General features: G+C 38.5%; 2 protein-coding genes across 3 annotated transcripts in view; one reads left to right on the forward strand and one right to left on the reverse strand.

Moving 5' to 3' along the window:
- impact (impact RWD domain protein) overlaps positions 1-6921 on the reverse strand; it is a 47976-nt gene extending 41055 nt beyond the window's left edge. The window contains exons 1-5 of the mRNA XM_041791734.1: positions 6762-6921; positions 1911-2039; positions 1776-1828; positions 1630-1692; positions 1421-1506 (exon numbers count right to left, since the gene is read on the reverse strand). Of these exons, the coding sequence (XP_041647668.1) occupies positions 1421-1506; positions 1630-1692; positions 1776-1828; positions 1911-2039; positions 6762-6809 (379 nt within the window). The 5' untranslated portion in view covers positions 6810-6921. The remainder of the gene's footprint in view (positions 1-1420; positions 1507-1629; positions 1693-1775; positions 1829-1910; positions 2040-6761) is intronic.
- A 276-nt stretch (positions 6922-7197) lies between these two features.
- osbpl1a (oxysterol binding protein-like 1A) overlaps positions 7198-27065 on the forward strand; it is a 78864-nt gene continuing 58996 nt past the window's right edge. For both annotated transcript variants that reach the window (XM_041791518.1, XM_041791519.1), the window contains exons 1-7: positions 7198-7444; positions 19692-19821; positions 19896-19981; positions 20078-20152; positions 20237-20348; positions 20484-20569; positions 23346-23490. In XM_041791518.1, coding sequence (XP_041647452.1) covers positions 19698-19821; positions 19896-19981; positions 20078-20152; positions 20237-20348; positions 20484-20569; positions 23346-23490 — 628 coding nt within the window. In that variant the 5' untranslated portion in view covers positions 7198-7444; positions 19692-19697. The remainder of the gene's footprint in view (positions 7445-19691; positions 19822-19895; positions 19982-20077; positions 20153-20236; positions 20349-20483; positions 20570-23345; positions 23491-27065) is intronic.

Consider the following 27065-nt stretch of genomic DNA (forward strand, 5'->3'; position numbering starts at 1 on the left):
GGAAATTTTCAATTCAGAGGAAAATTTTTGACAACTTTTAAAAAATTTTGGGAATTTTAGAAAAGTTCCAATGGAATATTTGATCAATATTCATTGGGATGTTTTAAGCAACCTTGGTAAAAAAAAAAAATAATAATAATAACAATTGCAAATTCTGTTAATCTTCCAGCAGGAATTATCAGTAACTTCCTGATGTTTTTGGAGTGGGTGAGACAGAAGTTGAGTATACATTTTGAAAACCTGCATCAGTTTTCTGAAACTTGCTCCAAGATTTTAGGGAATTTCGAGGTTTTTCTGAAAACCTTTCAAAAGAAAGTTTCCAAAACTTTGTAACCTCCGTCTTGATTGGGCGAGAGATCTGAGTTCTAACCTGAGTCACTGACTGTAAAAACCAAGCCTGACAGTAGACCTGAGCCGTTGTTTCCCTGTTAAAGCTTACCTGTTTTCACAGATTACATATGATCAGACTGGCAAAATGACTACTAAAGCCACTATTTCATCTATCTGTAAGTTATTCGTTTAAATAAAAATCATGAACAAGAGGAACAGCAGTTTCCTGCATACATACAGTCCATCACAACAAACACTTTGCTGTATTAAACACATAAACACCAGCACTTAGCGTCACATTAGCCAGTTAGCTACTACATAAACACCAGCGCTTAGCTTCACATTAGCCTTTAGATTTTGATATTGTGGCCAGCATTAGGGGGAATTTCAGAAATGTTTTAAAAAGATGCTCATCAAATTTTCCTTTACCTATCATATCAGGAAATCTTTGATGAGTTTTAACGCCTTTGACAACACTTACACAGTCATTTTACGGTCATCATCAGATAATTTTAGACATTTTACCGATATTTTCTGAAACTTTTAGCTTGTCAGGACGTGTGAAAGTTGAAGTAATCTTCATGGTACTTTGCAAAGACACATTCTGAACCTTTGGATTCAGAGCAACTGAAGGAAGAGGCTGAAAATCATCTGTCTTCTGGCCACATCTGACGCCTGCTGAAGGAAAATTTAAGACTCAGGATAGGAGCCTGGAGAATAAATTTAAATACGATAAAATACTTGATAATAGCAGGTCAGACATGACCTTTTCCTTATTGTGGTCGACTTTTGCAGAAGTCAGCTGATACATTTTTCCACGTATGATGGACTAAAAAACATGCTGATATTTGATGCTACAAACTAAGAACCTGAAAAGAGGGAAGAGTGCTTTTTCAGCTTTTAAAAGCTGCTTCATGTTCCACTCTTCCATATTTAAGAGGTCTGCTTCCACTGACTTCTACCTAAAATTTAAAACCCATTTCTAAAACTCTCCTTGTTCCAGTAATCTGCACATGTGCTGAGAGGAGTCGGTACAAATTGGCGAGTTAAGAGCGTCCCTGAAGCATGAATTTCATTTCTTACTCCCCACCTGTTTCCGAGCTCTGGGATTTCTCCAGAAGAAACTCTCTGATTTTCTCCACCCACAGGTAGAGGATGCTCTCACCAGCATGCTCCCTGAAATTAAAGAGCACCGTGTGAGGGAGGATTCACAGACTGCATGGTGGAAACAATCATTTAGGGACTGTGGTGAGGAGAATCTGCCTGCAGAGTTTTAACAGTGAGGTTATGAGCACTTACACGTAGAGGTCTTCCAGGCTGTTTGCCAGCTCCGCCCTCTGTTGGCCTCGCAGCCACGCAGCGCTGCAGAAACAGACGGACAGTTATGGAGGAGGGCGAGGAGTCAACGGCTGTTTTATCACATCTGAAAGTAAAAATCGACTCACTTGATCTGGTAGATGGGCGGGGCGGCGCTCGGGTAATCAGGAGGGAGAATGATCTAAACAATAAGGAAAAAGAGACTGGATCATCAGCAAACAGACTCAGACATGTGTAATAAAATGTTGAAGTTGTGTCTGTACCTGTAAACATGCCGTCAGTTTAGGTTCATCCATGTCATTTGATATTTTGATGCAAAATATTCTGGAAGCTTCATCGATAACACACCACTCTTCTCCATAGATAGAGGACAGAGCCTCCACCTCCTCCATCTATGAGAGAAAAACAGATCAAACATCAGCCATGTTTAAACGGTCAGACGCCTCCATGAGGTATCCAACTACAGGACGGCAAAAGTACAGGGATGGGTCAAGGGGAGGGGCTAAGTAGATTCTGTGGTAGTGAAGTCCTAAAAGAGAGGGGGAACCCAAAGACTAAGTCTGAGTGACATCAGCTGATTGGTATCAGAACAGGGCTCCCGGCTCACCCACTGCCCTCTCTACTTAGCCCTACCCCTACACCTTCCACATTCATGTCCAGGGATAGAGCGTCCTGATTAAGAATGGGTGTAAATATTCTATCCCAGGGTATCTAAAATGACCATGGTATCACTATTTACCGTCATGACGAAGGTGCTGTGTGATGATTGCATGTTATTACTGAATGTGTCTGTTTCTAGCAGCAGCACCACTGTGTTGGAAAAGTGACAAGAGCACATTACTCCCGTTCTCTCTAACCTGCATTGGCTTCCAGACAACTTTAGACTTGATTCTACACTTTTAATGTTTGATTTAAACCTTACTTTGTCCTATTTATCTGAGATTTTAATGGTTTGTGAGCATGGCATGGCTTTGAGGTCATTCAAGCAACTATTTTTGGAAATTCAAAGTTCAAATAAAAACATTGGGGTGACCGAGCTTTTCGGTTTCTATGACCAGGGTCTGGAATAATCTCCTCTGAGGTACCTGTTATCTCTGACTTTGGCCTCATCAAATCAAATCTTAAGGGTCACATATTTTACTCTTTTAAGACATGTTTATATTGGTCATAGAGGTCCTAATATCATACCTGTGAAGTTTGTTGCTGAAAAAACTCTCAGTTTAGGATTTTTGCATGTCTAAAAACCCCTGTGTTTCAGTCCTGCGCAGAAGAAGCTGTTTCTGTGCCTGTAGCTTTAAATGTTAATGGGCTGTCTGACTCCGCCCCTCTTAGGAAATGGATGTGGCTTAATGGATGTGGCTCTCCTTATCCACATCCATCGAGGATCAGGAGAGGAGGGCGGAACCTTCTTCCAAGCAGGGAGGGCAAACCAAACCTGGGGGCGGGGCTAACTCCCCAACATGACATCATAAGGGGAAAATCTGAGAACGGCTTGTTTCAGCACACGTTTTCTGAAAGGTGGAGACAGAAGATTTTTCTGATACTTGAGGGGATTGTGGACAGGCACGCCTAAAAAAAGTGATAAAAGACATATTTATTCAGGATGGCATTTAGCAGTGTGGTGCCTCTTTTATCCTTTTAGTCTGTATTAAAAATGCTTATAATTTTTATATTTTATGGATTTGTCTTGAGCGGTGTGCTTTTAATGCTACACTCAGAAATATTTAGGCCTAATTCTTAGATTTATGTATTTCAATTGCATATAAAATTTCCATCCATTTGAATTACTTAAATTTAACATTAAACGGGCCAATAAACTTTATGTGCTGCATATTTGTCACTTAAATGTAAATGAAACAATTAAGAATGAGATTTATGTAATAATACCAATAAACCCAATGTTTTTTTGAATAAACAATGCCAGATTTATGTATTATCTTTATGTAAACCTGATGTAAACCAATCTCATAAATTTTAACCAAATGAATCTTGGCTGATCCACAGCTCGTCATCTAAAACTGTATTCATACGTTTTAACTGATTAAATTTAATTGTTTTTTCAATTAACAGATTCATGCTGATTTTAAGGAATTTGAATAAATAAATTCTAAAAATGTAATCATTTAAATAAAATCAAATAGATGTAAATACTTACCAATAAACTATGCCATGATTCATATTTCTGAGTGTATTAGATTTTTTTGTGTAAAGCACTTTGGTCACCTGTGGGGTGTTGAAAAGGACTATATAAACAAAGTACATTTAGATTTACGGTTAATCTAAGGTAGGGTTTTAGCACAGAACAGCTCAACATGTGTCAGCCAAAAGTCACTGATACTGATACACTGATACTGTCAGATTTTTTATTTATAAAGTTTATTTCACTCAAACCAATTTTTTTAAATATTTTATTTATGATTTTCAAATTTTACAATGAACAACCCCATCTGAAAGGGAACATACATCTCAAAAGGGCTAACAAAGACAACAGAAAAAGTAAAAAGCACATTGCATATAAAAAGTAAAGCAGAAAAGATAAAGAAAAAAAAACAATCAGCACAGTCAGTCTATACATACAATATACATTAAAGTTTTAAGATTAGGTTGCTTTTGACAGATAGGATAAGAATGGTTGCCACATGTTGTCAAAGGTAGCAGAGTTAAAGGGATACTTCAACATTTTGGCAAATTCGTCCATTGCCATAATTCCTATAGTCTTAGTAATAGGTTCGTTACCTTTAGTTGTCGTTGCAAGCTCTTTTTAGATCGCCGCCGCCAAGTTTGGACCTGCTATGCCAACTCAATTCAAGCAGGCGGTATTCCTGCTTTCCCTCATCAAACTCATCAAATACACAATCCAACAACTCCAAAATGCTCTCGTGGACAAGTTGTGACCTGTACATTCACCACGCTATGAAATAATAACGTGTAATTATGTAACATTACGACAAATGAAGCAAATACTCTGAACTATTTCTTGAGTAAACCACTGGGCGGAGTGACGCAGTGCAGCAGCCATGGCCGGAGTGTAGTTCCGGCTTTGCATTTAGCTTTAAAACATCTCCATCTCGTAATGTTCCATGATTATTTCACTCAAACTAAATTAAAGTCCAACAGAAAATATTCAATTTGAATAAAAAGGAGCAGAAAGAAGAATAATCGTGTATAATCTGACCCTTCTTTACAAACACGTGAATCAACAAATCATCTACATTCAGCAGTGACACTCAACACCTGGCTGCTGAGCCACATGTGGCTCCTCTGTGATGACCTGTAGCTCTTTAACGTCTAAGGCCGGCCACACACTGCAAGATTTTAAGATGTATTCAAACAAGAACGGGAAATACTTTTACTTTCAGTGCTTCAACAAGTAATGTTTTAGTCCAGGGGTCATCAAGTACATTTGCACAAGGGCCAGATTTAGTCTCAACAGAAACTCTGGGGGTCGGATTTTCAAATACACAAAAATTCAATGAACATTTTGTCTGATTGAAATATTATTGCAGTAGTATTTGTATTTTCCTTGAAACTACAGGACATTTTGAGTCATTACCAGTGAGATCTATCTGTATTATCTAGAATGCAGCAGATCACAAGGAGACAAGCCTGACAACAGGATTGGCTGGACCCCTGAAAATCACAGAGAATGGACCCTTCCTGACTGTCATTTAGCACCAATATTAACCCATTTTGATACTTTTTGCCTCTTTGACTTAATTTTTGTATCATTTTAACCCCTTTTAAACCTCTTTTCCTGCATGTTTTATCCCTTTGTGCCACTCTTTTATCCATTTTTGCCACTTTTTAACCCCTTTTACTACATTTTTTTCAACAATTTTTGCAACTTTAAAACCATTTTTTCCACTCTTAACCCAGTTTTGATACGTTTTTGCCTCATTAATCCAATTTTTGAAAGAATTTAACCCCCTTTAAACCACTTTTTCTGCATGTTTATCCCCTTTATGCCACTCTATTATCAATTTTTGCTACTTTTCTTCACTTTTGCCACTTTTTAACCCCCCCCCCCTTTTTTTTTTACTTTCTTGCACTATTTTTTTGTCATTTGTAACCAATTTTCTCTTCTGACAACTTTTTTCTGCCAACCTCAATCATTTCTTAAATATCGACTAATTTTGACAGTAAATTTCTGTAAAAACAGATCAAATATTTAGTCATTCTAAATATTTCAATGTTAATTGTTTGTGGGATGTATTTAACAGCTGCAGACATTTAAAGCAAAAGGATACTCTTCAAATCTTCTTTTCCTCCTTTTCTGAATTTAATGATGTTTCAGGGGCCAGACAGGAAGCTTTGGGGGGCCTGATGTGGCCCCCAAGCCGCCAGTTGATGATCAGTGTTTTAGTCCAAAGGTGCTTACAGAGTGCTGTTGGAAGAAAAGGTTACAGAACACAGTGCTCCTGTCCCAACTTTTTTGGTACATGCTGAAGGCATCAAATTAAGAATGTGTGTATATTACCAAAAACAATCTGTCATATCAATGTGTCTTGTTTCAAAGTACTCAGCTGAAATATTGCTTGAAAAGGTTTTTTTTTAAATCATTGTATTCTCTTTTAATTCACATTTTACACAGCGTCCCAACATTTTTGGAACTGAGGCTTTGGAGGGGGGGTTTCTCCTTTACCAAAATGCAATTTAGTGGCCATTATAGTGAATTATGTACACATAGCAGTGGAAAAGCATTTCCTCATTTAAATCAGTAAGGTCCAGTAATAACAGCACAGATGTTTATTTTGGTGGCAGAGCCCATGCAGCACATCTGTAATAAAACCAGGGGTTTACAACTTTAATTAAATGTGTTTTATTGAATTCAATTTCTGTCGCTTAGCACCTTAGGCAAACAGGCAGTAAAGTTTAGATAAACCATGACACTGTATTTACATTACAGGCAGTAAAAGATGTTGTTTTGAAAAAAAGAGCCAAAACTACTGAGAAAATCAGTTTGAATAAACTGTCTGCTAACTCACAGAGACTCCTACGCTCTCTGCAGGCTTCATTCAAACACTACAGCACAGAAACAGGACACCAATCTGAACTTATGAGTGTTTTTCTGAACTTTATCAACAATATTTCCTCCATGAGCGGCTAAAACTTACCTGCGCCTGCAGATCTCCTTCATTTTCCGAGCCTGTCGTGTCCGCCATGTCCTCGTTTCTTTATCAAGTGAGAAAAATATGAAGACAAATCCTCAAACTTAAGAGCACATGCATTACATGTTGGTAATCAGCTGGTTGTTGGACTATGAGAAAGGGTTTGCTGCTTCCGGAGCAACGCTGATAGGCTGTTTTCGACTTCCGGGTCTGGTAGTGTAAATTAAAGGAACGCGACAACACAAAATACACCGCATGTGGACGAAATGTAGTCTCTTTTTTTCGTTTTATAATGCTCATATGACGACCAAGACAGTGTTTGGTTTGAACATTAAGAAGAGGTTTGTTTTGAATGCAGTATTACTATTACGGCTTTTATTTTGAAGGGGCCTAGCGGCTTCGCAGTGAGAGTTCCGCGCAGAGCGATCAGCTGATGGGAGTGTAAACAGACAAAGGTAGAAAGGCAGAAGTGACAGCCTGATTCACCCTCAGATAGTGAAAGGTAGCCGTGGAGGGAGAGCGTGTAGTGGTGTGTGCTAGTGTGTGTGTGAGTGTTTGTTAGGATGTGTGTGTTGCTGTAAATCAGCAGGAGCGGCTCAGAGGGGCTTAAACCATCACATGAAGCCTCACGGACTCGGAGGGGCCCACTGAGTAGAGACCCGCTCGGACCTCACAGGACCGTTAACTCAGTGAGTTTGACCGACTAACAGCAGCTCTCATCGGGATGATTCATGTCGCTGCTACCGGGGGCTCAAACCGTCACCGAACACCGGTTACTGCACAGAATCCTGGTTTATAGTCACAGTTTGTTTGTGTTATAAGCTTTGTGTTAAAGTATTAAGTGAAAGTACTTTATATAACTCAGTAAGGTCGGATAGTTTTAGACATTAGTATTTTAACCCTTCTTAACCCCAGTGTGGTCTTAAATGTGTTGATCGTCCTCTCGTCTAAATGGTCAAAATAACTAATCACTAAATTCCTAAAACGCAGCTTAATTCAATTATAAACCTAGACTGTAATCTGCATGAAGCTAGAACCTGCCATTCATTCCCTCTGATCAGTGCATTAAGCCTGTTTGAATCTGTGAAAGCAATATTTTTTATTTTATAACAGTCAAAGCAGTGGAGGTCTCAGGAAATTTGAGGGTCAGGGGTGAAAATAATAAAAGGGGCACCTGCTGTATGTGGCTGGATAAAAACCACTTTCATAGTTTCATACAGGTCAAAGGTTAAAGATACATGATGTAGAATTTCTGCACTAAAATATCTGTTAGTTTAAAGCAGTGTTTCTCAACCCTGCTCAACCAAAGAGCTAAATCGTTGAAAAATACCTTTGCAAGAGCCACAAGCTAAGTGGTGAAAGTGGCAAAAATGTCTTAAGTAGCATCAAAAATGAATTAATGGTGGCAAAATGGTTAAAAAGCAGCAGAAATGTGTGAAAAGGGGTGAAAATGGGGAGAAAAGTAGAAGAAGGGTCAGAAAGTAGCAAAAATGGGTGAGAAGTGACTAAAAAGAAGAGTTACAGGTGGCAAAAATGGTCTGAAAGTGGCAAAAACGTGGCAAAATGAGTGGAAATTGACTAAAATGGGAAAAAAGTAGTCAAGAGTAGCAACAAATAGGAAACAAGTGGTATATGGCAAAAGGTACCTTAAATGGGCAAAAATTGTGAAAAAGGGCAAAAATAGGATAAGAGTTATAAAAATAAGTGGCAAAAATGGTCAAAAAAGAGGAAAATAAGTGGTATTTAATGGCAAAAAATGGGTGAAAAGTGGTGAAATAGTGCAAAAATGGAAACAAAAATGGTTAAGAGAAGTGGCAAAAATGGGCAAAATAAGGAAACAAGTTGTATTTAATGGCAAAATGTAGCTTAAATGGATGATAAAGTGGCAAAACGTGATAAATTGGAGAAAAGTGACAAAAATTTGATAAAAGTGGAAAAATTTTGAAAAAAAGTTGCAAAAAGAAGTGGCAATGGGCAAAACATAGGGAACAAGTGGTATTTAATGGCAAAAATTTTGCTTAAATGGGCAAAAAGAAGTGGCAAAAAATGGGACAAATTGGATAAAAGTGGCAAAGTTGGATAAAAGTGGAAAAAAATAGGTTGCAAAAAGAAGTCGCAATAATAGGCAAAAAATAGGAAACAAGTTGTATTTAATGGCAAAATGTTGATTAAATGGACGAAAAAGTGGCAAAACTTGATAAATTGGAGAAAAGTGGCAAATTTTGATAAAAGTGGAAAAAAATAGCTCAAATGGGGAAAAGTGGCAAAAAATTGTGAAAAAGGGCAAAAAAGTTTCCCTTTAAGGTTTTCTGGGGAATGATATTTAAAACTAAGACATAAAAGAGCCACAAATAATCACAAAAGAGCCACATGTGGCTCCAGAGCCACACATTAAGTATCACTGGTTTAATGTGACCTTTCCTGTTGTATTTTTTAAATTAAGATCTTAAATATCTCAAATATTTCCTAAAATTTTTGAAGACAGAGAAATTACTGATTTTTACAATTGTAACAGGATGTGCCTTTTTATGGTGGCTGGCTTAGTTTGCGAGTTACATCGCCCAAACTCACCTTTAGTTCAATAAAATCTTCCCCGCATAATGCGTAATTACAAAACAGAGCACCAACGTTTTGTTTTTATTCATAGATTTCCATCATAGAAATGCACTGAAAAAGTGCATTCAAGGAAGCGGCCCCTGGTTGTACACATGCTCTCTCGTCACATCCAGCATGCATGCGCATTCTAGGACTGCTTCCAGCACAAACCCTGAAGTGGCTTTTTAAGAGTGCTTTCACATCAGGCACGATTGTTTCAAACCATGCTGCAGCACGATTGCCCCCACTCAGCCCACTGGCTGACTTTCACATTAACATCAATCCGAGCTAGGGCCCACATGTGAATGCACTCAGTCTGATACCGCAGTTAGCTGTATGCATCTCGCTGGTTTCTTCTTCTTCTTCGTATGGAATTCCATCAGGCTCTGCACTAGATAGCGTAATGCTGCCCTCCACAGGTTAGATTAATCCATCCAGTTTAAATTTTTTATATAATCCAGATGTCCGGAGAAATAGAATTATTGCTTTTCCAATTGGAGGAAAGTCCGCATCAGAAGAGAAAATAGAATCTCGCTGGTTTACAAACCAGCTTGGTAACCACTGGGGTCATGACCTGAGCAGAGATCGTTAATGTTGAAAGCTGGTAAAGCAGTCCATCCTGCCACCATGGATGTTTTTACAATCATTTTTAAGATAGCGGTCCCTCTTTGTATTTACACATCTACGACATCTCAGCAGTTCATTTCGTAAAATGTTTTCGAGTTTTCGTCGACTAAATCTAAAAAGGGTAGAAATGACTAAAATGTGAGGACTTTTTATTGACTAAAACCAGACTAAAATGTTTTTGAGTTTTCGTCGACTAAAACTTGAAAGGGTAGAAATGATTAAAATGTGACTAAAACTAAAAGATGTAATCATAAGACTAAAATACAAAAATATCTGTCAAAATTAACACTGCATCTGAGAGGATTACATGGGTCTGCGCTACGCAAATATGGAGGTTTTTGAGGAGACAGGAGACGATTCGATTCGCTGACTCCAACTTATGTTCATCTGTCTGGTGAGTCACATGACCATTTGTTAATTTGAGTCTAATGATATCCACCCTTTATTGAGATAAATGTGAACAAACTGTCACGCTTAATGGGGAAGACATTTTGCTTTCCCAATGACATCATAACTCTGTCCCATATGAAGCGTGGTTGCATTCACATCTCATCTGATCTGTGCCAGAGTTCACCTCTCAAAGTGGGACGGGTACGCGGGCTCGGTTCGTTTGCGTTCGCACTGACCAAAACAAACAGGACTTTGGGTTCAAGTGTACTTGGATCAGGAACCGGGCCCCTAGTGTGAGAGCACGCTAAATGCATTTATCCCTTATTATAAGAAATTTATCAATGAAAACAAACCTTCAGTGTTCTGTTTAGTAAATCTGCCTCATTAGGGGATGTCTTTTTTTTAACAGAGTTCTCACTTCACCAAAAGTAGGAACAGCAGAGAAGGGCAGCACTGGTCTGTTGTGTTATTGTTTTGGCGGAGAGCCCCCTGGTGGCAGGATTTTACAAACTGCATTTATGGAGTGCGCTCTTTCTTTATTACAGTCTAGGCTGCTCATGAGAGAGGAAAAAGGGGAAAGCGAAATAAATAATTATTTAAAAAGGGATGTTTGAGTGATGCTTAGAGATGCACCAAGTGAGAAGATCAGAACCAGTCGTTGCTTTTTCATACATTTTTGGTGGAAGAATCCCACTATGCCAACATTTTAATCATGAAAGCAAACTAAGGTGCACAATATTATTGGTCCAGGCCGAGATTATCAGTTGATATAAACAATTCTTACCATATTTACAGCTGATTTACTGATGTAAATAACTGTAGTTGCGGCTAGGACCAGCAGACCTACATCAGCTGAAGTCGTTGTTCATCCTTGTTCACATAAAGTTTTAGGTCTGAACTATGTTTAAATATCAGTATCAGCTAAAGTGACCTCGTGAATATCGATTAGGGCTGGGCAATTAATTGTAAATTAGATTAAATCGCAATTTAGCCTGCTGCAATTTTAAATCGCAAAAGGTGCAATATTTCTTTGACCTGAAATTTGTGTCAAAATACCAGTTTGAAACCTTTTTTTTGCAGCAGAAATGTAATCCATGACATATCATGCAACCATTCAGGTGCATTTTTTTTTAGAATAGTCTGCAAAAAATCCTACCTCTTTCATTTTTGTACTTTTTCTTATTAAACATAAGAATGACAAAAACCCTTCAATGCAGTAATTCATATCCAATTTGCAGTACGAGTCAAAATCATCAGAATTAGACACTTTTGAAGAATTGTTCAGCCTTTGTTTGGGAATAAAAGAAAGTTGAGGAATAATTGCATATCAAATCACAACTGCAATACTGGGGGAAAAAGTTGCAATTAGATTATTTTTCCAAAATCGTTCAGGCCTCATATCAATAAATCTGATATCGATTAAAATCATATATCCTTCATCCCTTAGACCAGTGGTTCTCAACTGGTGGGTCAGGACCCAAAAGTGGGTCATGAAGCTGTTTCCAGTGGGTCTTGAATGTGTGCCAAAATATACAGCAGAAAGTTTAGAAGTCCTTCTAAATTGTTTTTTTTTTTAGGTTTTTTAGTCTTTTTCTTGAGAATTCAACTCATTTATCTCCCTTTCCTTGATAGCAAGGCTGTTCTTTTCAAGATAATTAGGAAATACCTTGAGAAATTCCCAAATTTCCAAGCTTTCTTTGGAGAAAAAAATGTCAAGATAAAATGTGTGCATACTTGTCCTTCTGTCATTTTGCGCTTTTTCAAACACGTTTCTTTTGTTCTGTCTCTTTTGTTCCACTTATTTTTGGAACTGCAACATTTTGAATTGAATACATTTAAGTGGCTGAACATTTTGAAGAATATGGGTTGTGATTTGTCGTAAGGAGGTGATAGTGGGTCCAGTTGAGAACCACTGCCTTAGAGAAACCAGTAGGTAACTACTTCTGCCCAGTAAAGTATCTTCTTTGATTCAGCTGTTGCGATATGCCAGCATTAAATTGATTAAACACAAAAGATAAAGATCTGTTACCTTCACGTTCCTTAAGGGACACCATTTAGGAACCATTTATTTTTTAAAGATACAGTGTGCAGATTTTTTGCACTGATATGTCTGCACAGACTAAAAAGTGACTGATCCTATGCTATATTCTAGATGTTAAAGCCTTAAAGGCACCTAAATAACCCGTTACAGTCTGGATAATTAAAGGAGGATCAGCTCTCAGAGGACAGGTGTGGCAGCCGTTAGGATCACATGTTCTGTCTCAGGTAAATCAGTTCCTCCTCAAAGCTTTTCTTCGTCTTTGCAGGCATCTGATTTATGATCTCTGAGGTTTCTTTCTTCCTTGTAGTCATGTGAGCTGTCCTAACATTTATAAAGTAAACCATGACGTTGTTTCTGCGTGTTTGACTGGGGACAGAGAGGCTGTGAGCAGCAGGACGAGTTTCCTTCCTGTCAGGCCAGTCTGGTGACAGACCCACACCTTCAGTGATCACATACATCTCTTCTTTTTCTTCTTCTTCTTCTTCTCCCCCCTCTCTCTCCTCATGTGACCTTTTAGTCACATGCTCTGAAGAATGACAGATGATGACTGATTAAGCAACAAAAACTGAAAACAACTTCTGCAGGAAATCTGGTGGTTTAAAAGGTGCACTCAGCTGATTTTACACATGAAGTTTACTTCTGGGCTTTATCACATTTGTCAGAGCTCCTAGCATGTCTGCCATTTGTTCTTTAAAAACCTATGAGATGCACCATACTGGACTTTTACTGATATCTGATATTTTATATTTCCAACCCATTTTAGCCTGATACTGATATATACAGGTGTCTCCTGTCCAAACAGAGGCTGAGTCAAGCATATGTGAGAGAGGAGCGGGGATGTAGACAGTCTAGACGTTATTTTATGTTTGTGGCTTCATTCAAAATGTTCAGGGCTCACAGTGGGCCTCCTGGAGTTTGTGGGGTCCAAGACAGCCACCTAGACCTGATGGTACATATTTGTACACTTTCCCTGCTGCTGATATACATGGCATTCCAAATTATTATGCAAATGATATTTTTTTCTGATTTTCCTAAATAGATGATACAAACGGTCAGTATAATTTCAAGCCATCAACCATTAGAGCATTATTCAAATGTTATTGAACAAACCTCCCAATGATAACTATTCTATTTCAAAAAGAAGAAAACTCCACATCCACTGTCCCAAATTATTATGCACAGCAGAGTTTCAAAACAAAACGAACGAGACTATTTCAAAACTATTTGAATCAAAAACATCTTAACAGGCCAAGTTCCATGTTAACATAGGAGCCCTTCTTTGATATCACCTTCACTATTCTTGCATCCATTGAACTTGTGAGTTTTTGGAGAGTTTCTGCTTGAATTTCTTTGCAGGCTGTCAGAATATCCTCCCAGAGCTGCTGTTTTGATGTGAACTGCCTCCCACCCTCATAGATCTTTAGCTTGAGGATGCTCCAAAGGTTCTCAACAGGGTTAAAGGTCAGGGGAGGATGGGGGTCACACCATGAGTTTCTCTCCTTTTATGCACATAGCAGCCAATGACACAGAGCTATTCTTAGCAGCATGAGATGGTACATTGTCATGCATGAAGATAATTTTGCTACGGAAAGCATGGTTCTTCTTTTTGTACCATGGCAGAAAGTGGTCAGTCAGAAACTCTAGATACTTTGCTGAGGTCATTTTCACACCTTCAGGGACCCTAAAAGGGGCCTATCAGCTCTCTCCACATGATTCTGGCCCAGAACATGACTCCGCCCCCTCCTTGCTGACGTCATAGCCTTGTTGGGACATGGTGGCCATCCACCAACCATCCACTACTCCTCCATCTGGACCATCCAGGGTTGCACGGCACTCATCAGTAAACAAGACTGTTTGAAAATGAGTCTTCGTGTATTTCTGGGCCCACTGCAACCGTTTCTGCTTGTGAGCATTGGTTAGGGGGCGCTGAATAGTAGGTTTATACACGACTGCAAGCCTCTGGAGGATCCTACACCTTGAGGTTGGTGGGACTCCAGAGGCACCATCAGTTTCAAATACCTGTTTGCTGCTTTGCACTACCAGTTTTAGCATCTGCTCTCTTAGTCTGATGAATTTGTCTGGCAGAAACCTTCCTCATTATGTCTTTATCTGCAGGAACCCGTCTGTGCTCTGAATCAGCCACACATTTCTTCACAGTACGATGATCACGCTTACATTTCCCTGAAATATCTCATGTTTTTATGCCTTGTCCAAGGCATTGCACTATTTGAGGCTTTTCAGCAGCAGAGATCCTTTTTCTTTCCCATATTGCTGAAACCTGTGGCCTGCTTAATAATGTGGAACGTCCTTCTTAAGTAGTTTTCCTTTAATTGGGCTCACCTGGCAAACTAATGATCACAGATGTCTGGGATTGATTTCAGTGATCCAGAGAGCCCTGAGACACAACACCATCCATGAGTTTAACTGGAAACCAAAACTGGAATGTTTATGACACTATAATCCAATTTGCATAATTAGGAATAGAGCTGTGAAAAAATATCAATGCAGCAATATATCGCGATACTTTGACATCCGATACAATATCGATACTTCAACTCTTAATATCGATTTTTTGGTAAAAAATAAGAATTCATATTTTAGCTGAGTTGTTAGTAAAATACGACTTGCTCTCACGTTTGTGTGAGCACAAACAGCGAGTTAAAGAAAGGAAATGCCGTTTGCAAGCTCTGTCTTGCTGCCGTGAAATATAGCGGGAACACCACCAACGTATTGTGTGATTTACATATACATCATCTCTATATTTTTCTTAGTTTACTATGTAGAATATCTCAATACATTACAATATCGTGATATCCTGATATATCGTGATACTATCGTATTGTGACCCAAGTATCGTGATGCGTATCGTATCGTGAGGTTCTTGCCAATACTCACCCCTAATTAGGAATGCAGTGTATTGGCTGTAAATATCTGTTTCTTTTATGCCCGTATAAGAGCATGAGACTGCAGGGCTGTGTGCAAACACAGAAGGCAATGTCCAAATTAAAATAAAAGCAACTCTAGACTGGACTCCAAGGATCATAAATTCTTCAATAGTTCTAAAGGGAATGTAGAGCTGCTCCAAATAAAACCCAAATAAATTATAATTATATTAGCACCAGTAGTGGAAATTAATACATGCTACAAACACAAAAATCCCAGTTTTGCATTTTGCAATTCAGATCAAACACTGCATGGTTTAATTCAGAGCTGATCATGTTAGTCATGTATTTTTGCGGGTACTTTGATAATATAAAAGTACCACATTGATAGAAATACTGTGAAATATGATATAAATTGATATGTTATTGTGTTGATATTGATAAAGTGTATTTAAGTGATGATAAATGCAAAACAGGAATGAAAGGTTTTGGATTTTTTGCCTATATCAGATATGCTAATATTTCCAGATTCATTTTAGTCAATACTTAAGTCCTTAAAACCTCGTAGTACTGTTCATTCCTTTTGCAAAATTAATCATTTTACCATCATATCAGCACTTTTATGCTGTAGAGTGCTCTCCAGTGCCCTTAGTGTATATCTTAGCTGGGAATAAACATTCATAGTGAAACAGTCAGAAATCCTGGTTAAGATTAAATTGTTTTATAGGGTTACACCTGCTACACCTCTGTTAAAACAGACAAAGAATGGGGAGCAGGTGGCCTAGTGGTTGAAGGCACTCCCCACATACGCGAGTGGCCTGGGTTTAAATCCGGCCTGAGGCCCTTTACAGCACGTGTCTCCCCCACTCTTGACCCTGTTTCCGACTCTATCCACTGTCCTCCTCTGTCTAATAAAGGCACAAAAATACATCTTAAAAAAAAACAGACAAGGAATTAAGATCCATCAACCACTGATTTAACAAAGATACACCAGAGAGGATGCCAATAAACTTTACACCAAGGAGCTTATAGCATTTTATTTTTTTCATTTTCTCTTTTCTTAGATACCTGGTTTCATCCACTGTGTAGAGACCCTACCCACACCAAGACCACCCTGGAAGGCAGTTTATTCTGTATTTTCTATTTAAAAGGCAAACAAGAGACACTTTGTTATATGTTGTTGACTTAGAGGGCATTTAAGGGGGCATCAGGCTAATGGTCAGTCCCATTTCTACCCATTAGCCCCAATCTTAGCCCTTTCCCTTGGTTTCATGTCAGGTGAAGGGGTTGTTCAAGTCCTCTTTTGAATCGAGGGCTAGGCCTGAGGGCTACAAAGCCCATGAAACAAAGATTTTTCAGGACCAAACTTGAAACCAAGGGGTAAGATGAATTTCCCACCATGCACTGCGTCACTTTTGAAATGCTACCCTTGAGGGGTAGATAAAGGGGAAGGCTTAAGGGGTAGAAATGGGACTGGCCCTAAATTTAGTCTATTTAGAAGGGACAGGGGGCATGTAGTCAAATTGTGTCTTTTTAGAGGGCACTTCAGAGGGGACTTTGGCAAATTCTGATGATTTAAAGGCACTTAAGAGGGCACTCTGACAACTTTTGTCTATTGAGAGAGCTTTTAAGAGGCACGTTGTAAACTTTTATCCACATAGGGGGGACCAAATTGAGAACTTCAGCCAATTTTGTCAACTCAGAGGGCTCCAAGAAGGCACCTTATTGTGTTTATCTACCATAGGGGCATAAAGAGGGCATTTTAGTGGTGATTTTTTAACATTAGAGCTCCAAACAGGAAGATTGCTACTTCTGTCCTGCCCCCCTCAGTCCACCAGTGCCTTAAAACATGTTTTAAAGTTTAAAGATGAACAGAGAAACAAACTTCAGTCCCTGAAACACACTTAGCTTTGTAGCTCTGTTGGTCCCGAGATTCCATAAACTCATTCCTGCACACAGCTGAAGTTAAAAGCCAGTATATGAATAATAAATATGGACAGACATTCTCTCATCGGCCGCACTAAAATCATGCTGATAATATTGTGCATCCCTAGTGTAAGGTTAATCATTTTGCCATCATACCAGCACTCTTATGTGTTAAAGTGCTCTCCAGTGTGTATAGAGTTTATATCTTAGCTACGAACAAATCACAGATGAGAAATAAGAAGCTCTTTAGAAACTGCATAAGTGGGTTTTAAGGACACTTGTGCTCTTAAGAATGATTGGTGAATGAGGCCCAGTGGGTCTGCCCACACAGTTAACAAAAAGTCTCATTCTTACAAATTTAAGAAGAGGGAATTAAACAGGCAACAACAAACTTGGCTTTTTAGCTTTTATTTTAATAAGAAATGGTGAATATTTAGGTTGTAGCTATTGGTTGTCATTGATTAGATCTAGGATGGATTGGGTCAGTGCTAACCTCCATGGGCCTTCTCTGCATCTTCACCCTTTATCCCCTATAATATGAGTCTGCATGATATGACAACACAAAGCAGTACAATGCAAACTAAACAGCAGATTTTCTTCTTTTTACATGTTGACTGAAATCACATTTTGGTGCTTTAATGTCTGTGCATTAATGTTTAGTTTAAATCAGGAGATGTAAAACTCAAGGCCCAGGGGCCAAATCTGGCCCGTGGTACACTCTGTAAGCCTGGATGAGTTGAATATTCTTAAAAGATTTGAGGAAACCGGTTGCCCTAAAAAATGTAAGTAATGTATAATGAAAACTTAAGTTTTTAAGCACAACAAACTAGATGCCAAGTTGATTTAACTTAAAATCTCTTGCAAAGTCAATTGCTTTGCATAACTATTAAACTTAATATTTTTAGTACATTGCACTAAATTACAAGTTTTAAGACTATATAATTTGGAAAATTAAATTAAGTCAACTTAATGTTTTCAAAATGTGTACAGTGTAAATGGCTGTTAGTAACACACTGAACCAGTAGTTGATATTAATGTCCGTGTGCCATCCAATATTCATAGACATTAATAACAGTAACATCGCCCCCTATGTAACTGAGACAGCAACTTCACTCATGGTGCACTTTGTTTATTTATTTTGTTTAACCTTTATTTAACCAGGAGAAAGCCTCTTTGAGATTAAAAATCTCTTTTTCAAAAGTGTCCTGGCCAAGACAGCAGCAGCAAACAGAGTGCAGAAAGGTTTAGTGCCCAACGGCATTGTGGGAAAACTGCAGATTTGTCATATGATTTTGCGTTTTACAGTCCAAGATGCTCAGAACCAAGTGAGGGAGGAACCGGTCTTCTCAGCTTCTGTCTTAGATGCTTGAACAAGGAAATTGTGCAATTTTGTTTCAAACAAGCCAAGACAAGTTTGAATTCAACCAGCTAATCAGAATTCAACACCTTGAAGCATTTCATATATAAGTAAACCCAAAGTTCAAGTTTAAAAAATAACTAAGTTTATTCAACAAGTCCACTCTACAGTCACATTATAATAGTAGAATACACCATAATGACATAAGTAATGCAAAAAAACTTTTTTAAAGTAATATTTACTTAAATTATTTGATCATAAACAACTTTCAGGTTAACAGTGCAGTTACACCTGGCCTGCCAGGTCATATCATGTTTTTAAATTATAATTGGCCAACTGGTTTGAGGTCTGCAGATTTCCTCCATTTTAAAAATGTATAACAATATCCTTGTACTGCCATAAAAATAAGAAAGTAAAAAGTTATGATAATTTGATAAAAAAAAGTCAGCAATGTGGGAAAACAAATGTCTGTTTTCATTTCATATTCTTGATTTTGCATCTCACGGTTATCACGCAAAGTTATGGTTTTGACTTTTAATATTATATTTTTTCCTTTTCAATTCACATTTTTGACATTTTATCTTGTGTTTTTACCTTTAAGATCCTCAAAAGAAATTAAGTAATATTTTGACCTTTTAAACTCAAGATTTGATTTTTTTTTTCTTATGTTTTGACATTTTGGGCTCCGTACTTTGACTTTTATTTCATAATTTGGCCTTTTGTGTCCTCAATTTAAAAGTTTTAGTAATATTTAGACCTGTAAAACTCAAATTTTTTTTTTTCTCAGCTTTTGACATGTCTAACCAATGATTTTGAAATTTATCTCATATTTTGACCTTTAAGACTCATGATATCAAATTTTTATCTCATGTTTTGACCATGACAAATAATAATTTTAACTTTCTTATATATTTGCCTTTTTAAAAACATGATTTTGACTTTAAATGCCTTTTGAGCAAATAAGTATAAATTTTTATCTCAGATTTTGGGCCTTTAAACTTACCATTTTTACTTTTTAAAATCTCAAAATCATTTATCATCACTGCTAAGGTTTTTCCCCCCATAATTTATTGCTGGTAAAAATGAGATTGACAGTTTCTGTTTCTCCGCTGCTGCAGGGGTCGATGGAGGAGCTGGAGCCTGAGGAGCAGTTTCTACGGTTCGCCCGTAATGGAGATTTGCCGGGGATCCAGAGACTGCTCATGTCCACAATACGGGAAGAGACGCAGATCAATATTAACTGCAAAGGTAAACGGGTCACACACCTGGATGATATCATTCACAATGTGTGGTGTTACACTGATAAATGCTCTGCTTTTAAGGTAAGAAGAAGTCCAACCTTGGCTGGACGCCTCTTCATCTCGCCTGTTACTTTGGACACAAAAATGTCGTTGAGGAGTTACTCAAGGTAGATGATTTGATTTTTAGAGGAATTTTGTTGGAGATTTTGAGCAATATCTTTGTTCATCAGTGTTTTTTAACGTGTTTGTGTAACATCCTGCAGGCCGGGGCAGACGTTAACTTACCAAATAACATCGGAGACACGCCACTGCATAAAGCTGCGTTCACAGGAAGAAAGGTGAGTAAAGGCATCACCTTTTCCTCTTTAGTGTATGCATTTATTTATCCATGCAATAAATAAATAACCACTCGAATCAATCAGGAGGTTGTTATGCTGCTGCTGCACTACGATGCATGTGCTACAGTCCTCAATGGGACGGCTCAGACCCCCAAAGATGTGACCCAGAACGCAGAGATCAGAAGCATGCTGGAGGGTGAGACTGACACATGCAACATGCTGAGCATTTCATATGTAATGCTCTGATTTTCATTCATGCTGCATGCTTATAAAATATTGAAAATGCAAAATCATCATGTATTTTTACTTACAACCTTTTCCTTTCCACCAGCGGCTGAGAGGACCGAGGAGAGGAAACTTGAAGAGCAGCTCCTGGAAGCTGCACGGGAAGGAGATTTCTCAACATTAACTCGGCTGGTTAGTGTCACAAACTGATGATGGTGTTTGTTATTAGTTGCTGTGGTTACTTCTGTGTTACACTGAAATCATATTTAAGCTACTCTAGCGACATGAAATGCTGATAAAACTTCTGCATGGGAATGACTGCTTTCAAATGTTCTGCATTCAAGGTGCCCAAAGGCTCAACTATAATGAGTTAGAATCCTGTGACTTTAGTCATGCGTCACCATGCACAAGCTTTACTGATGAAACTGGTCAAACATTCAGTTATATAAGCACCTTTCAAACAAACCAATACATTTATATTGCTTTTTGAGTGAATGGCAAAACAAGCAACCTCTCGTGTTTCTTTCACCATAAAGAGTTTAGAAAAATGCACAAAGAAAGTAAAAAAAATCTAAATTACTACCCTAAATAACAGAGATTCAGATTGACACATTGGTAGTTACAGCTAACTCTTTAATATGGATGGTAATTTGACCTGAACTTTTTTAATTTTTTAATAACAGATGTGGTCGATTCACACAGGATTAAAAACACAGACATCCACCACAATAATTACAAACGATCAGAATCCCCCCACTTTTATTTTTGTTGAAGTGGTTTTGATAGAGATATTTTTGTTTGACTTTTGAAAGCGTGTTAAGACAACCAAAAAACCTTCAGATACAATACACAGCAAACACCAAATCATCCCGTACCATACTGTTCCTTACTGTTCCATTCCATACCAAACCATACCACTCCATACCATACCATACCATACCATACCGTACTGAACCGTACCATGCCATGCCAGACCGTACCATCCCGTACCATACTGTTCCTTACTGTTCCATTCCATACCAAACCATACCACTCCATCCCATACCATACCATACCATACCATACCGTACTGAACCATACCATGCCATGCCAGACCGTACCATTCCATACCATTCTGTTCCATTCCGTTCCATTCCATACTATACCATACCGTACTGAATCGTACCATGCCATACCATGCCATGCCAGACCGTACCATTCTGTTCCATACCATACCATACTGTACTGAAACTTACCATTCCATGGCATACCATGCCAGGCGGTACCATTCTGTACCATACCGTATCATACCTTACCATACCATACCATACCATACCATACCATGTCATACCATACCATAACGTATCTTACCATACCATACCGTACTGAATTGTATCATTCCATACCATACCATGCCAGACTGTACCATTCTGTAACCTTTACCATACCATATCATACCATAACGTACTTTTCCACACCATACCATACCATATCATATTGCGCTGAGCCGTACCATACCATACCATAACATACAATACCATACCATACCATACCATAGTGTTCTTTACCATTCCATACCATGCCACAACATATCATATCATACCATATCATACCATACTGTACCATTCCATCCCGCACCACATCATATCATACCATAATCAACCATACCATTACCATATGCTGCATACAATAAAATACAAAGAATATGAAACAATGCATATGATACCAAACAATACGATTAGATAAATTCAGCACATACACAGTGATACAAGGCATTATAATATGGTACGAAAAGACACTTAGATCAATTTTATTATTGATACAATACCATACCAGACAATTCCAGACAAGATGATATGGTACAGGATGAGATGAAACAAGAGGAGAGGAGAGGAGGAGGGGCAATATGCTGCATACATCTCAATATACCATACATTATGGGATACAGCACTTAAATGATGATACGAGACAGAGCAATACAATACAATAAAATCTAATGTGATATGATAGAACAAAACATGACACAAGTAACAATACAACTATACAAGACGAGACGATCCAAGATCAACCTGGAACAGATGAGACAGGGGATACAATACAAGATGATACAGTATGACACGAGACAAGACGACAGGAGGCAAGGCGATAAGAAACAATACAATACAATATGATATATTAAGATACAATGCCATAAGATATGATCAGTCCGTTACAGCGGGATACAAAACAATATCATGCCATACGATACAATGTATTACAGTGTGATATGATAAAATACAACAATGCCACATGATACAACTGATATTGATCAATCGATTTGTTGTTAATTAGAAGTCTAAGACACCAAATATCAGATATTTTCCTTCTTTCATTTGTTAAAATTTGCAGTCAAACTCCTTAAAACTGTCTGAATTACACAACAACATTATAACAATACCATTGTTGTTGAATCCCCCTCCCACACACCAGTCTTGTGAAATATTTGTTATTTTTAAAGCTCTGGAACATTTGAATACTATCAGTCATTAAAGTAATGGGAATCATATCATGTAAGAAAACACTTTTGTTGCAACTGTATCAAAACAAGTAAGCTATTGCTATCATTTGACATTTTTGAGTGTCCTGTTGCAGTTAAGAGTCTTGGCATTGTTACAGCTTTAGAATCGACAGTTACTCTTTCAAACGTCTTCACATGTTCTCAAGTCCAGACATGAATACAGACGACTGCGCCCTTTAAATCTCTGTGACACCATGCCAGTCCATGAAAGCTTCATTTGAAAACTCTCTAAATAAAAGGATTGCGTAATGTGTGAAAAAAGATTCATCCAGCACTTCAAACAAACCGACTTTAGAAAGCCATAGCAGTTCCAGCTCTCGGACACACTAGAGAGTGAAATGAAAAAGTCATAGTGCAGCTTAAAGCAGAATAATAAAGAGTGTGAGGGCGTTTGGGACAATCATCTGTTTGTGTCATGTCTGTTCGCTGCAGCTCAGCAGGAAAAACCCTCCTGACATCAGCTGCACAGACCTGCTGGGAAACACGCCGCTGCACTGTGCGGCATATCGCGGCCAGAAGCAGTGTGCCCTGAAGCTGCTGAAGAGCGGCGCCAACCCCAACATCAAGAACAAGAACGGTGAGCCAGCTGAGCCATCACTCATACAGTGAATGAGTCCTTTCAAAATGTATTTTAATGTGAATTCAAAGCACGATATTTTTATTCCTCTGTGCAGAAGAGCGCTATTGTCCAAAAAGACTCTATTAAAAACACATCAATGAGCCACATTTTCACTCCTCTTCCTACAGAAAAGAGGAGCTGGGTAGTAATAAGAGAGAGATGAATCCATTGTGGGATTTAGTTAAAGGAAAATTTAAATAAAAGATCAATTAGTACCACCACTCAGCCGTTTTATGCCTCCCTGAAGTTTCCAATAAACGAAAAGTTAAAGAACAATAGTGGGTCAAGAAGAAAGGTGTTTTTTGTGGTCTTGAGAAAGAGCTGACCATTAGGCATAATGATCTTTGACCTCTGTCCTCCAAGGTTTAATCATTTAATCCTTGAGACTTAGTGAACATTTGTGCAAAGTTCGAAGAAAATCAATGAATGCATTATTGAGATAACAAGCAAGGGATGCACATAAGGCCTACTGTTTTCCATCTAAGAAGGTGACTGCATCCTATATGCCAGGACACTAATGCACCAGAGTAAAACGCTACAGCATGCACCATCATGACTGCAAGTGCAGCTACCACCATCACACACTGCACTTGTCCTGACACTATTTACAAAGTGGCAGCTCCACAGGGATGCAGACAAGTCGGAGGTTCCTCCATCCCTCATTGTCTCATAATCCTGCAGATATGGCATCAGGTAAGGGATGCATATGAGCCCTATGACCTTGACCTTTGACATATGACCTCCAAAATCTTGTCAAGTCATCCTAAGGTTAGGAGGAACATTTGTGCAAAGTTTACTAAAAAAATCTTGCTTTTACAAGAATGGCCTAAAGGTATGGATGGACAACCTGAAAACATGACGCCTGTGGCCTCGGCTAAACATGGAGGCATAAAAACAGAATGTAAATTTGCTGAGTTTTACAGAAGCCCAGAGGGGAAAATTAGGATTTCCTGGGGGGATCCTTTTTTGTGGGTGTGATTGACCATCCAAATCATTGGAAAAGACCTGCTTTTCATCATTATTTTCTTCTAAAAAGGTGGCGGTGTCACCAGTGAATAAACCAGTGTATACCGCTGCAGCATGTGCCATCATGACTGCCGGTGCAGCTACCACCATCATGCTCAGCACCCACACTGATGCTGATCTGGCTATCAGCTCCACGTTCTACCATCCCCCATCCCTCACTGAGCCATAATCCAACATTTAAACTCACAGCATGTGACTACACCCGTCAGAAGGCTCTCAATCTAAACAATAACAAAAGATGAAGAGTCAAGAAATGCTAATGAGCTCTGCCCAGCTCTACTGCTTCCTTCTGTGTTTACAAAATAGTGAACCAGTGTTCTAGTTTCTAGGCTTAGTTTCCCATAATGAGGGAGAAAAGATGTTAAAAGTGGCCACCATGGTTAGCGCTGTGGACAAGAATGCTTGAGAGGGGTCTGGCTGCAGACTGCCGCTCTCAGACGCCCCCTCCTTTAGACCATCACTGTGAAATGCCGCCTCTGTCAGGACGAAAGTGACATAATTTGTGTGTCTTAAGTGGTGATACAATGTTCGTATGTGTAATTTTTAAGAGTAGTTACCCAGACTGTGGTGAGCTTTAGCAACGTTAGTTTAAGTTGGAGTATTTTCATGGTAGATGAGCTTTTACTGTCAGCTATATAAAGCACTCTGTTTTTGGTTTTGCAGGTAAAGATAGTGTCTTTGAGTGTGAAAAGTTTTCAGCTTGTAATTTAAAATACTAAATCATTCAGGCTGTTCCTAACTCACCCTATCGTAACGCTTTCCTTAACCCTAACCCTAAAATGAATTGTAATCCAGTTTTATTTTGAAAGTTCTTGTGTGTACTGTGGAATCTGACAGCGGCAGTCTGCAGCTAGACTGCCCTGGAATGCTTTGCTCAAATTAGGAAGTCCAATTTAAAAGCCTTTTCCCCTCACTTTAGTTGAAGTCATCCATGAAAATGAAAAATGGTGGTCTACCAAGTAAAAACAGCTGCAGTTAAAAAATAAAGCTAATGCAGAAGTGCATAGATAGCTGCAGTACTTCTCATGTCCACTAGAGGCTGTCTGCAGAGGCTGCTGAAGTCCCATCCACAGCCAATGTTCAAATGTGCATTTTAACAGCTGAATTAAACACGCTAACATGAAAAAAGAACATAAAACAAGATAAGCCTGGTTCAAAAATAAACTTTTTGGTTAAAATAGTTCATGTCTTCCTTTTGACACATGCATGATTAGAGGCGTGGCTGATATAACTGAGCCAGCATGTTGCAGCTGTTTGAAATCAGTATGGATGTTTCAGTGTGAAAATTCTACCTTTAAAGAAAGTCTGGGTGTACTTATATGTAGAGCTTAGATTGGGTCCTACCAGGGCATGTGTACATTTTTTCTAAACTGATCCAGACTCATTAAACCATCTGTATTTATGAGCCTAATCCAGACACGTTTTTTTCATAAGTGGGCGGATAAATTAAATTAAATTTGAACTGTGATTTTTTTCATTAATTTAATGTCAGAGATCTGATAAGATAGGATATTAAAGAGACATAAGATGCAGCCTGTTTATTATTGATAATCAGAGCAATGAGGATGAGGAGCAGACGTGCACACAGCACTGTGCTTAAGGCTCAGAGCTTTTTGGAGATCATCAGTCTGTTAACAGAGACTACAGTCTGCAGTGTTCTTCACTCACTTCACTGGTAAACTGAGTTGAACAGATGATCAGTTAAAGTTTCTGTTCTTTTCCCCACATTTCTCCCTCACGTGCCGCTACTGCTCCTTTTCACTGTGTGCTCAGTGAGTGGAGCAGGATAAGTGCTGCTTTTTAACAAACTTTCTCCCTTTTTATGTTAATGACATACAGCTAAATAAAACAGTGATATACACCGCATTCCAAATTATTATGTAAATGATATTTTTCTCTGATTTTCCTAAATAGTTGATGCAAATGACAATCAGACCTCCCAGTGATAACTTTTATTAAAAAAAAAAAAAGAAAACTCACAATGCACTGTTCCACATCACTATGCACAGCAGAGTTTCACAACATTTTACAGGTTTTAAAGAACTGAAAATGGTCATTTGTTGAATTTGCAGGTCATATTTACTGAAATCAAAGCTATTTCAATCAAAAACATCTTAACAGGACAAGTTCCATGTTAACATAGGAGCCCTTCTTTGATATCACCTTCACTGTTCTTGCATCCATTGAACTTGTAAGTTTTTGGAGAGTTTCTGGTTGAATTTCTTTGCAGGATGTCAGAATATCCTCCTAGAGCTGCTGTTTTGTTGTGAACTGCCTCCCACCCTCATAGATCTTTAGCTTGAGGATGCTCCAAAGGTTCTCAGTAGGGTTGAGGTCAGGGGAGGATGAGGGCCACACCATGAGCTTCTCTCCTTTTATGCACATAGCAGCCAATGACACAGAGGGATTCTTTGCAGCATGAGATGGTGCATTGTCATGCATGAAGAAAATTTTGCTACAGAAGGCACAGTTCTTCTTTTTGTACCATGGCAGAACGTGGTCAGTCA

The sequence above is a fragment of the Cheilinus undulatus genome, linkage group 7 (assembly GCF_018320785.1).
Source record: "Cheilinus undulatus linkage group 7, ASM1832078v1, whole genome shotgun sequence".
Taxonomy (NCBI): Eukaryota; Metazoa; Chordata; class Actinopteri; order Labriformes; family Labridae; genus Cheilinus; species Cheilinus undulatus.